At 34.9% G+C, this 13,034-nt stretch overlaps 1 protein-coding gene across 2 annotated transcripts in view; it reads right to left on the reverse strand.

Moving 5' to 3' along the window:
• Window positions 1-6,536: 6,536 nt before the first annotated feature.
• CCDC50 (coiled-coil domain containing 50) overlaps window positions 6,537-13,034 on the reverse strand; it is a 60,623-nt gene continuing 54,125 nt past the window's right edge. For both annotated transcript variants that reach the window (XM_079705475.1, XM_079705474.1), the window contains 2 exons: window positions 8,914-9,020; window positions 6,537-7,094 (listed from right to left, as the gene is read on the reverse strand). In XM_079705475.1, coding sequence (XP_079561601.1) covers window positions 7,075-7,094; window positions 8,914-9,020 — 127 coding nt within the window. In that variant the 3' untranslated portion in view covers window positions 6,537-7,074. The remainder of the gene's footprint in view (window positions 7,095-8,913; window positions 9,021-13,034) is intronic.

Here is a 13,034-nt window from a genome sequence, read left to right on the forward strand (position 1 = left end):
CTCCAATTTTGGATTAGGTTTCCTTAACACATTTTCACAACAGTATAGATATATAACAGAGATCACTTAGATTCCCTGTAATATTTGCCGAAGAAGGAAGTGAGGTCTTGAGTCTGGCCGAGGGAAACTAAATATTGGGTTGGCCAAAAAGTTCATTCAGCTTTTTCCGTAGAGTCATGAAAAACCTGAACGAACTTTCTGGCCAACCCACTAGTTACCTCTTTAAAAATCAGTTTAACAGTCATTGAAAATAGTATTTTATTTTTAAGTAACCTGCCAAATTTCTGCAGAATCAGTTTCCACATCATGGCTAGTCTAGTAAAGAAAATTAGATAAACACCTCATAAAGATAAAATGCTAAATGGTAGTTATTATTAATGTCTCTTTTTAACATCCATGGAGCGCATGTGTGGTGCAGACTTGGTTTTGGGTCTCATGGAGCCTTTAATCATTCAAATTACTGTGTGAACATCCACTTACCTGTTTTTCAAATACATCAACCAAGCCACCAGTCACCATACACAAAACAAAGCCACTTCTCTAACGGATTTTTTTTCCCCCTAACGGATTTAGACTTGGGAGTACTTGTTGAGAATGTTAATGTACTAGGCAGTATAGTGTTATACATGGTTACAGTAACCAGAATAAGATAAAAAGCTACTGTTATTAAACAAAGATACATTAGGGTTAACTTTGTAAAGAAGAAAAAATAAATGAATATTCCCAGATCTTCCCAAGTCCTTGAATGTGGTAAAGAAAACATGAGACAGAGACCATTAACGTAACAAATGGATGACTGTATTAAGAGAAAAGGACACGATTGGTGTTTGCCTCCGTCCATTCAGGAAAACAAGCACACAGGCTTATACAATACTTTGGTTTAAAAATGATTCATAATATCAATGTTAAACCTGATATTGAAAGAATCCAATGGGTCACAAGGTGTAAAAAACGAACCACTGAAACACAAGCTTGCATAGATGAATGAATGAAGCTGTATAACTGGCACTGAAGGGAGTCTTGAGCACTGGACTCTGAATGACGTTAGCACCTCAGCCGCCCAAGACATAAGAACGTCTCCAGCACCACATTTCTCACTTTCCCCAATTAGGTCATGAGCAGAAACCTGTGCTGTATGAAGGTGGATTGAAACAGATTGTTTCCATCAACCTCTTCCAGAAGCGTGCACACATACCCACTGGTACCCAACATCAGTCACCTTAAGGCATCCAGTGTCCCTCACAGTTTCACTTAATCTCTAGATAGGCATGTGATTTGAGGTGGCCTCCTTGTTTTCTGTCCTCAGACTGGCAACTCTATTCCATTAAGGTTCTGTTCAGTTCCATGAAGTAACTATTTCAAAGCTGCCTTTCCCTCTGGGGCTTGGCTACAAACTGATGAGCACTTGAGATAACATTTCACTTGTTTTTTAAACATCTACTTTCCAAATGTCAAAGGGCTTCTTACCAAAGCATCCAAAACCTCTGGGCACTGTGCAGTTACCTCTCTCAAGAGGATACTTTTCCAAATTTTGAGACAAATGACAGCACCACCTCAAATTTCCGGAGCAACTTGATTTATATGAACAAACTCCTATACTTTATACTTCGGCACCTTTCAAAATACAATAGTGTGTTGGGATGGATTCTTCTTAAGGAAAACTGTATTACAGAGAATTCTCATTTTGGAACATCATTTTTATATGCTATCATAATACTTCATGAACTAAATATTGGGTTGCCTTTAAGAGGCAGGTGAAAAATATAGTTATATCCGAGAAAGGGCATTTGGCTTTCAGTTTATGACAAAGCTGAAGGTATAGCCTACAGGGATTTCAGAGGCTAATTCAATAAGAAATTTTAGAAATTCTGATATCAAAAACCCTCTCACTAAATTTAACAGTTAGAAACTCTTTTAGCAATTATGGTCTGAAACTCAGTGCAACAAAAACTTATCCTAAGTACACGTATGATGTGTAATAGTATATTCTCTCAACTGTCTTCTCTTTGCTGTCCTTAATCCTTGCTCTTTTGTGAAGGAAATGTCACTTGACCCGTCTTTCAATTCTTCCATTCTTTCTATATGAAACTCAGCAATGAATCATGGGGCACTAAGTTACACAATTAATTCTGTTCTTATCTGAAATGCCTTATGCTATGAAAACGTTACTCAAGATGAGAGAAAAATTTTCTAGTTTGCTGAGAATACACAAAAACATTTAAGTCTATTAGGAACATATATCTAGGCAGTGTTCGCACATATTTAAGGGCAAAGAGAATGATTTTTAGTACCAGACATTTCCACAAATCAACGTGATTACTTAGATGATTGTGTTAGTCTGTAGCATCAAATACAACCCTAAAAAACACTCTGATGTCTCCCCTACCATAGCAAAAGTTTCTGATTGATTTTCTCTTAAAAGTAATAAAATAGAAACACTCTTCATATCAACAAATCTCCCATTTGAGTAAATGTCTCTGTTTTGTTTGGTTTTCTTTTTTTGTTAATGTATGCATTTTAATACATAAGAGTGTTGGTGAAATTCTTACAAAACATAATGACTTCACACTGCATAAGAGAACCTTTGGAAATATCTTCTACACAGTAGCCACAGAAAAGGAGGACAGTCAACTCTCAATTATTCAGGAAGTGATCACCTGAAGAATCCGGTCAGGAAATTCTCTCTCGCCTACTACTAGCCTTCTTGGTCATGCCACTGCTCATTCATAGATTGAGAGGCGATTTGAAATGGAATGACATACCTATCAGTGTGGACGTCACTCACAGCTTGGTGTGAGGATGTTCAAAGCTTCTGATGATGACAATGTCTGGGGTTCACCTGTGAATTTTATATCTCAATGGAGAGCTGACAGTCGTTCACATATAGGAAATATAGTACACTGACCTTGGTCAGAATCAAACTAATTTAAGGCAATACTGCTCCTTACAGACGTTGCTGGTATACAGTGCAGGTCTCCTAAGAAAAGTGACTCTGTAGAAGTGAGGATTTACTACTTTACCCTTTCCTTCCTGATTTCTCTAGAAATAAATTCAGCATTTCTAATGAGAGTTAAATGGCAGGAGTAACAACAGCCTCAACTCTTCCCTTTAACAGTCTTATGTATCCTCAGGGATAAAAGAGAGTCTTCCCAGAGAACTCCGGGTGACACTGTGACCCGTGCAGCATTATCAGGCCAGTGCCCAGTTTGCTTCGCCCTGCCCAGATGACCTACTATGGACTAGGGAGAAAAAAAAGATCCTATCACCAGTAAGATAAGCAGTTATGGCTTTAAAACTCACAGGCACCACCAGATAGGAGGAAAAATGGGATCATTTATCTAACTTTTCTCTGACTCCAAGCAGTAAGCAATGGACAAAGTACTCTAAAAATCTGTTTTTTGTCTTTGTTTCTTTTCCTTTTCACTCAAAGAGCAGGTTTTGATTTCTGTATGCTTGTTTCTAAAAAGCCAGTATTATCAGAACATGGCACACTATGTAACAGTGAAATCTACCTGAAGGATTCCCTTTTCTGTATTAATGTCCCCAACACAAACAGTGCTTTCCAAAAAGGGAAAAAAGCCTTTGAGTGCAAGTTCTATTTTGTTCTCAGTCCTTCAGAAAGCTGCTTACACAGGGGTCTTACGCCTTTATTTGGCTGAGGATATTACAGCCAATCACCACAGTTATCTTTCAAGGAAATCATCTCTGAATAAATGAATAATTTTGGTACTCCTCAACGTGATTTTTATATAAAGACAACACTCATTAAAAACCAAGGCCCTAGAATGTTAACCACTTATGTGGTAAACTGAATGCACCATATTATAACCGGTGTTTCCAAAGAGCAATTTGGCACAAGACAAAATTCAGAGAACATTTGACAGTAGTAAAGAAAAATAATAATCAGTTGAAAGTTAATTAGTTTTATACTGAAAAGTCCCAAGATTGTGCGAAAGGTATGGACAATATCAGCAACGGATTTATTCATGGTCCAGTCCCACTGCGGGCTACAGTAGAGAAGAAAAGGGGAAAACAGGTCTGGTTCCTAATTTCCTCGTGAGTCCAGTGGAACACAAGGCCCAAGTTCACACATTATGGAATATGTTGATCTAGATCCAAGTGGTCACTGCCATTCTAAAAAGGTTTTCCTCCTGGGAGCATCTATCCATATCTTTTCTAATTTAGATGTTTCTCTATGATCGAAAACCATATAGTCTTTTCTTCAGTTCATTAGTCTGTTGCTGGTTGTTGTAAAGTCACTTGGGAAATAGTAAGTCCAAGACTTTGTATGCAAAGTCACCTTCTAAAAATTGCAGTGTTATTTTAAAGCATGTGTAGCAACCGTCCAGTCTCCCAATAAAATTATGTCTAACAATGGTTAGACAGTAGAGTCACATTATTTTCAACTCAGAACATTTAATCTTATCCTTATCTAACCTTGCTTCCAGGCGATGACTTACAAAAAGTTAGGTTGGGGCAATGGGGTGTGCATGTCCAGTAGCTTTATGATGAGGCTCCACAACACACTGTGCTCATTCAGTGACACTGATGTTAATGAGGCCTGGTCTCCACAGAACAGAGGTATGGAAACAGAAAGATTTTCCAAGGCCAGAAGTATTAGTTTACATCACAACATTAAAGCATAATACATTGTGGGCCTAAAAATTAAATTGCGTGTGTTCCAGCAGTAGGAACAGAAACAAAATAAATGCTTCCATATTTATATAAAAATGACGAAGTGAAAAGCAGAGAACACAGTGAAGAATGTCTGACAGTTTCTTAAAATACAATTGTTAGTTGCTTCTATAGTCTCAAAGATAACAATTACACTATTTGAATGAGAGTAAGAGGAATTCGACTGGTTGAATTTGATCTGTCTCCTTACTCACAGGGAAAGAATTATAATGATATTCCTTAAAGTGTTTGCTTTACAAAAAAAATTAAATTAAAATATTTTAAAATTCTAATCTTTTAAAAACCTTAAAAAAATAACAAATTTTCAATACAGATGCTGAATTTGTGTGTCACGAGGGAAATACCACCTTTGGCCACTCACTAAGACAGCTGAAACATTAACATCCTGGTCACGTGTTAACTGACGTGACTTTTTTTTTTGAGTAAAATATAGTCAGTTAGCATTTTACAATAATAAATATGACTGGATGAAGTAATACATGAGAGACAAGAGAAATGTAGAATTTGAAAAGAAGAACTGATCATTGTATGAGATAGAAAAATAAACATTTATAAAATAAAAATATGGCAAATGTTGCCCATTTGCCTGATTTTCAAGTAAAAATATACTGTTTTTTTTCTTTAAAGCTACCATAAAAAACTTTTTAAAACATGAAGCAAAATCACAGGGCAGACAAAGAAAAATATAGCATTACTGTAAATCAACAATACCTAAACTTGGATATTGAAATCACCCTCTGGAATTTAAGGCTAGGATCTCCATTTGATCTGCCCTTGCCTATTTAAATAAAGACTTTTTCTCATTCATTTCATCCTGAACATTCAAAGTCCTGTTATTCTTCCTTTCCCCAATTTTCCGAAATGACTACATCCTTAAGGGTTTTGTTTCTTTCTAGATTAACATTTTCCCAAAACTTAATTCTTAGATATCTTTTACTTAAGTTCATACAGTCCAAAAACTTTATGAAACTAAAGATCTTTCTCAAAATGAAAAACCCAAATCTGCTCTGAGAAACTAGTCTAAAAAGCTTCCTGAATATTGCCCAACTTTAAAGACTATCTCAAAAGATAAGGCAAACAGAAGCCAGAAAAGAATGGATTAACAATTTTTCTCAAGTCACCCACAGATTTCTTTCCTAAACAAACATCATACTAAAATGCCAAAAACGTCAGATTCATACTATGAAAAATAACAGGAAGTCAGGCTGAAAGGATATTATTTATATATATAGCATGACTGATATTTATGTTAACTAACTAGTATGGGAAAAGAGGCATTTCCATGAGGTTAGAAGATGGAAAAAAATTCCATATTTCTTGAAGAGGGCTTTAAAGGTCTGGCACAAAAGGAATCTAATGCCCATGTGTCGTTAACAAATGTGTAGAACCAAATAGTTGGATGAAGAACCCCTTTATCAACTTCATGCCCAATTAATCTATTTATTGACAAATACACAAAATATTTTTGAGAGGTTGCCAACATATGCTGCTATGATCAATCTTGCAGCTAGAGAAAATGATGGCAGCATCATGTATATAAACATCTTTCCAATCCCATTCCCCTCGGCTTTATAAGTAAATGTAAAATAAGAGAAGGGATACACAATTTTTCATTTTCAGTTTTTCGATTTTCAGTTGATTTTGCACAGACTTTAGTTAAAACTTCACAGAATTAAATTTTTGCTAGTAAATACTAATAAATGGTCCAATGCCCAGAGGCTTCAGAAAGCCTTGCTATTGAGGAGGCAATGGCAGCGACAGTGTTAGTGAATGACATCTAGGCCAATCTTCCCAGGAGGGCGTGTAAGGATACATAAAACCTCTACAGTCCTGGTAGTCTGTTACATATTTCAACTGTTCCAGGTTTTTTTTTTTTAATATTTTATGGTTGTGCATTTTTTTTCTTTCCTTGAATAGTAAAAAGCAAACGTCTCTGTCTTTTAATATATCATACACTAATGAACCAAAAAAAAGCTATTTCTTATATTCTTTTATTCTGCATTTCATCCAAACATTGTGTTACTTTGATCATTATCTCCACAAAATTCTAATTGCTAAATAAAGCCTATTCCCTAGATATCAATACTCCATACCTAACGAAAATGGCATTTTATAGAGCTCTTAGATACTATACCCCAGGAAGCATATGCAGCATAAAGGTGGCCAATATTCAGAAGCTAGATTTTCTTGTACTGCCCAAGTGATCAGGAATAACCAAAACATTTTAAATGAATGAAAATTATTTATGGTCTAAAAAACACTTGAGGATAAATCTGAGGAATACAAAATATAGGAGAAAAAAATAAGCATGGAATGCATTCTGTATCATCCAGTAATTTTGCTACAGTGAGTCCGCTTTCAAGGCAGGTTCCTAGGTTTTTACGGCTTATAATGGAAACCTGGAGAGAGAAGGAAAAGAGAAGAAAAACGATGAAGGAAAAATCTCTGAGACACTTTTCCTCCCTGCTCAGTTAAAATAATTTACCTATATTTATATGCATTTCAAGTGGTTCATATTTTGTTTGTTTTTGTTTGTAAGAATATAATTGGCTCTCCATATCTGCAGGTTTCCCATCCACCATGGACTGAAAATATTCAGAAAAAAAATTTCCAGAAAGTTCCAAAAAGCAAAACTTGAATTTGCCATATGTTTGCAAGTATTTACAGAGCATTTACACTGTATTGTGTATTGTAAGTAATCTAGAGATGATTTACAGTCTAGGGGAGGACGCATGGCAAATGCTATGCCATTTTATACAAGGGTCTTGAGTATCTGAGGATTCTGAGATCCTCGGGGGTCCCGGAGCCAATCTCCTGCAGATAACCAGGTTGTATTTACATTCAGAATCAATGTGCTTTTTTAATATTATGTATCAGATATATGTCAAGGACAGGAAGGCACCTCTTAAAAGTGATGCATGTATATAATTTGAGAAAGAAGATCATGAACTTCCTCCAGTTAAACAAGGGATGGTAAAAAGGCTACCAACTGATGAAAATTGTAGTGTATGGGTTATTTTGATAATATTCAACTAATCTCATCTTTTAAATAATGTTTTTTGTCTTAATGTCAACATTGGATGAGTGATAGAATGACAGGGAAGCAGGAGAAGGAGAGCTTTTAAAAAAATACAAATGCCTGGCAAAACCTGCCCCCAGAAATTCTAATTTAATTAGTCTAGAGTGGCACCTGTGCAATGGTATCTTGTCATCACCTCAGAAAAGAAAATTTAAGTAAGTTTGGGAAGGCAATCATTAGATTTGGGAAAGGATAATGAAAACATCACCTAATAAATCTTCAAAACCATAAAAAAACCCAAACATCAATTGATAAGACCTAATCTTTGTAAAGTATGCTGCAATCTGCTTTCATATATTTTACTCATATAATCCTGACCATGCTGATACCATTAAAATCACCTCCATTTTTAGATGAGCAACTTAATATGAGAAACTACATTTTCATCACTCATTTTATGACTGTCATAAAAATACATATAAGGGAACGCATATGGTTAGCAGAGGAACTAGACCCGATTATTCCTTTCATTTTAAAGATCTGGTCCAACTTAGATCTCATATTTTTTTTGTCATTTTCTTTGTCCCATTTTTCTTCCATGTGATGTGTTTTGTGTAATGTGTGTATGTATGTGCGTATTTTAATCTAATAAAGAGAATCATGGGCAGATGAGAAACAAGAGCCAAGACAGGAAAAGCCCAGTAGCTCTAAGTGGGGGACATAGTCACCCTTTAAGAATCTGATAAAAGCTATGAACGAACTCTCTCTGGACCCTTGAACAATGTGGGGTTTAGGGGTGCTGATTCTCTGCACAGTTGAAAATCCATGTATAATTTATAGTTGGTCCTCTGTATACACATCTGAAGACTCAGCCAATATGGATGGTGTAGTACTGTAATATTTATTATTGAAAAAAATCCATGTATAAATGAACCCCTGTGCAGTTCAAACCTGTGTTGTTCAAGGGTCAACTAACTGTACATAGAAAAGTCCTATATTCAGCTTAAGGTGTTTGCTTTCTGTTTTTTAATCATTTTTGTTTGTTTTCCAAAAAATGAAGAGTACTATAATGATCTGCCAAGAGGAAGAATAACTTATTTTTCCACTCTAGTGATCTATAAGACAGCATCTGGCTTTTCCACCACAGCATGAGGATTATTAAAACGGATCTTAAATCTGACCATATATATTTTTATTACCTTTATGAGAAGACTCTGACTTTGAGAAATGACGTGTGGAATTATGCTGGTTTGTAAAATGAGTGTAATCCAAATCCTCAGACTCTGTCATGGTAGGTGGTAGTGGCCTGAAAATAAGTTAGAATTTAAAGAGATACTCTAAGGAGTAATGACAACAATTCCACCTCTCACTGGATCACTTGGCAAAGACATTTTCAGTAGAAATACAAAGCCAGAATATTTTAGAATCCTCATGTTAGTTCCTGGCCAGTTACATGACTTTGGATAAATTATTTAATCTTACTGTTCCTTTGTTCTGATGCACATAATTCAATAAAAACAAATATTTTCTGAACACCTAATATGTGTGAGGCATTGTGCTAAGGGCTAGAGAAACAAAGATTAATGTTATCACTGCCATTAATGAGAAGTATACTTTGTTTTGGTAGGTATTACGAAGAAAAAGAGAAAGAAAGGAAAGGATAGAAGGGAAGAAAGTAATTAAGGGAGAGAGGGAGGCAGGTAAGAAGGGAGGACAGAGAGGGGACGCTGGCCAACACAGAAAATTTAGAGCAAAGTTCCTTAAACCACAAGGTGGCAGAGTAGAACTTAGAGAAGGAAAGGGCGGTAATATCAATACATGTGCAACTTTTCATGTCAAAACAAGACAAACTGTAAAAAAAAAAATGGGAAATTTTTAATACTCCAAACTTTGTATTATTTTACTTACATAACATAGATTTTTGCAGACATTTGGCACTGATAAAGATAGAACAAAATCTCTCCCCTTTTTTGGTTGTTGTTTCCTAAAGGTGTGCTCAACATTTGCGTTAAAGCATGGAACCAGATGAGGTTAAGACCTGCCAAATATACAGCCATGTTGTAGGATGCTTCGTGTAATTATATATGCAATAAGGAAAGCATAAACATTTTGAAGTTTGGAAAGTTATGGTCGGTGTGGGTATAATGGGTTCTGTCATATAACAATGAGGACAAGTGTTCAAATTTCTCACCCTGACCCAAGCAGTAGGTATCTCCATGGGTAGTCAGTGTCTGGAAGAGGTCAGCATCGGATGTAAATTTGTGTATATATTGAGGGCTATGCTATGGGCTCTACAGAGACAATCTCAGCTTTCAGGATGAGTTTGCATGGTAGCTATCATCTACATATTTTAGAGTTAGATTAGGTTAGAGCAGGTAAGTGATCTAAGTTCACACAGTTGGTTAGTGGTAGAGCCAGGGCTCAAACTCAACTGGACTTCAAAACCAGTGCTCTTAACTACTATACTATGCTCTGCTACATAGGTGTGTATTTTTATCATTAGCATTATCCGCATTCAAGATTATACAAACACACACACACATACACACAAGCACACATACTCCTTATACTTTCAAATGGTACAAGGCATATATTTTTATACTTTCATACATTTTTATACGCATATGATAAATATGAGCATAACAAATAAAGTGGCATTTTTCTTGTTTTTCTTTTTGGACCATTTGTTTACAAATATTAGAAATCAAATAAGTGTTTTCCTTTCATTATTCATGGATATTTATAACATTCGCCTTTAAAAAGTAACATAAGACTTGGTAGGAACAGTTGAGACAAAGCAATCTGACTCCAGGATTAAGAAAGTTAACTAAAGAAGTAACAGGCTCAAGAAAACAGGATTGGTAATCAGGGTGGCAGGCTCTCTTTTTACTCTTTTTAATACCCTCATTAGGTGACTGGAAACTGGAGAAACACAAGCCAACTGGTACTGTCAAAAAAACTCTATGTTTATTGCCTTACCATCAACTCATCATCAAGGAAAGGGATGCTAAAGAGTGAAACAAAGTATAGGACACCAACGAATTCTCTAGGTTCCCCCATAAGGATAAACAAATCAATCTAGAATGCCCTCAGTTCTCTTGATGTGCTGTTTTGTTCAATATTTGGTTACACGGAGAACAAATCTTGGCTTACTGCTTCCAGGGGTCCTACCAAATTATTTGTTGCACTAGAGACAGTTACTTCAGTTAAGGGTATTCATATCCAAAGTTGGAAAAATCCTGTTAACTAATAGTTTGTTTTACAGTTTTTGATGTATTAGGATTACTTGTTTCCAACTGCTCTTATGAAATGATTTGTATCTTTAAGCTAGTGATAAAGCCAAATATGCTTCAGAATCCACTCAAAATTCATTTCTTCAAGAAGCCCGTCTAGACACTTAGACTAGTTTACGTGTCTCCGTATGTTCTGCTAACAATCTGTATTTTTCATCCTTAGCATTTAACACAATCATAATAGTTATTTGTATAATTATCTGTTTAGATTATAAATTTCATAAGAGCAGGAAACAACTTTTTTTGACTGTTGCTTACTTTAGTTCTGGACAATTTACTAGGGTGCTCAATAAATACTTGATAAATGAGTAAAGGGAGACAAATATATTTCATATTCATAAGAATACTGTAGGAACTAAATGAGATTTATAAAATCCTTAAGTTTTTCTAAGGGAAAAATGCAAAACTAAATTACCAAGTAGTATTATTAATATACAATCCTATAGTTAAAACAATTTGGAACTTGGGTTGAAACATTTTCCAATTACAAAGAATTGGAATTAACTCAGATTGCCAACTGGTTCTCTATTTTTTTAGACTAGAAATCTTATAATAGACAATGAAAATGACTTTTAACCATGACTGTTACACTGAAGTAAACATCTTGAACTAGTAAGCTCCATGTTTCTCAATCCTTGAAACCATCTCTTTCTGTACAAATGGATAACTCAACTTCCACCATGATTAAATGTGAAAGAGGAAACCACAGACTCTAACCAGAAAGCATACATTCTGATATTAATTGTGTAAGATACCTATAATAATAGGCTTTAAGTTTTAACTATGAAAATATAGGTTTCATAAAATTCTTATTCATTTTTGTTTTGCCATATATATAGTCTTTCTGCAAAAGCTATTTAAAGACAAACATTCCTCTTAATTCAAAAAAGACTTCAGTTCTACTAGTCATAGGCCACTTCTCACTCATTTACAATAGCCATTTTTAGCACAGGATCATTTGATTATTCATAATCAAATACATCAAATATTTTAAAGAGTACCTATTACATTCCAGAAACTTGTTTTCAACTTTAATAAATCCTTTAAATAGACATTCCAGACTGTTCTATCATATGCTGTCAAAGTTATTGGTGTTCTAAAAAGCCCAAGGACTTCGAAGACTGCAAAATTACTAACTCTAAAGATGATTTTAATTCCCTTCATTAAAAAAAGCATAATAGGCCACACCTATTTACCTACTGAGAACAGTTTAGTTACTTCTTATTTTACTTGGCTGTTGCAGGGATGTAAATAAAGCTGAAGTATGTAGTTCTAAAATTTGCTTTAAAAGCCATTTGGTATGTGCATAACTAAAAGCTGGAAGAGGAACCAATTTTATACAATTAGACAAACTACACTACTGTTGCCCTAAAAGCTTTACAACCTGATATAATTTTCTGAAATGTATTTATCTTCTGAAAGCCCATGGATTTAAAAGTAGAGTATGGCATTTTAAGGACACTATATTCTCTTTAAGGAAACAAGTCTAGTAGTTTAAGTGTGAGCAATGAGTGGCAACAACAGTGTATATTTTTCAGTGTGAAAAAACTTTTGTTTTAATAATTAATGAATATATTATTAATAATCAGGACCAAAATACAAAGTTTCAATAATTTAGAGTTTTCAAAATATTAGATTTAGTGTTACTTTTGTCTTTTTCTATTTAATGTTCTCTCTTCCTCTTCCAATCAATTTCCCTTTGAAAAGCAACAGAAAGAAATAAAGAAAAAATAAAGGTTGCTTCCCCAGAGACTTAAATGTTGAGAATCTGCAGTGGAAAAACAGCAGATGCTCCATAACCATGACCCAAGACTGCTTGAGAGAAGTCAGAAAGTATACATAGCATAGCAACAGCTATTTGATCTAGTGGGATTTAGAAAAATCTGCAATGACTCAATGAGTATTTGCCTAGGACGTTGAGACTCACACAGAAATGAATTAAGGTGTATGTAAATGTTATGCACACACTAATGTGACCATGAAACTCAGAAAAAATTTAAAACCTGAGATTTTACTTAGGAAAATGG

Source organism: Hyperoodon ampullatus, assembly GCF_949752795.1.
Source record: "Hyperoodon ampullatus genome assembly, chromosome: 5".
In the NCBI taxonomy this organism is placed as follows: Eukaryota; Metazoa; Chordata; class Mammalia; order Artiodactyla; family Ziphiidae; genus Hyperoodon; species Hyperoodon ampullatus.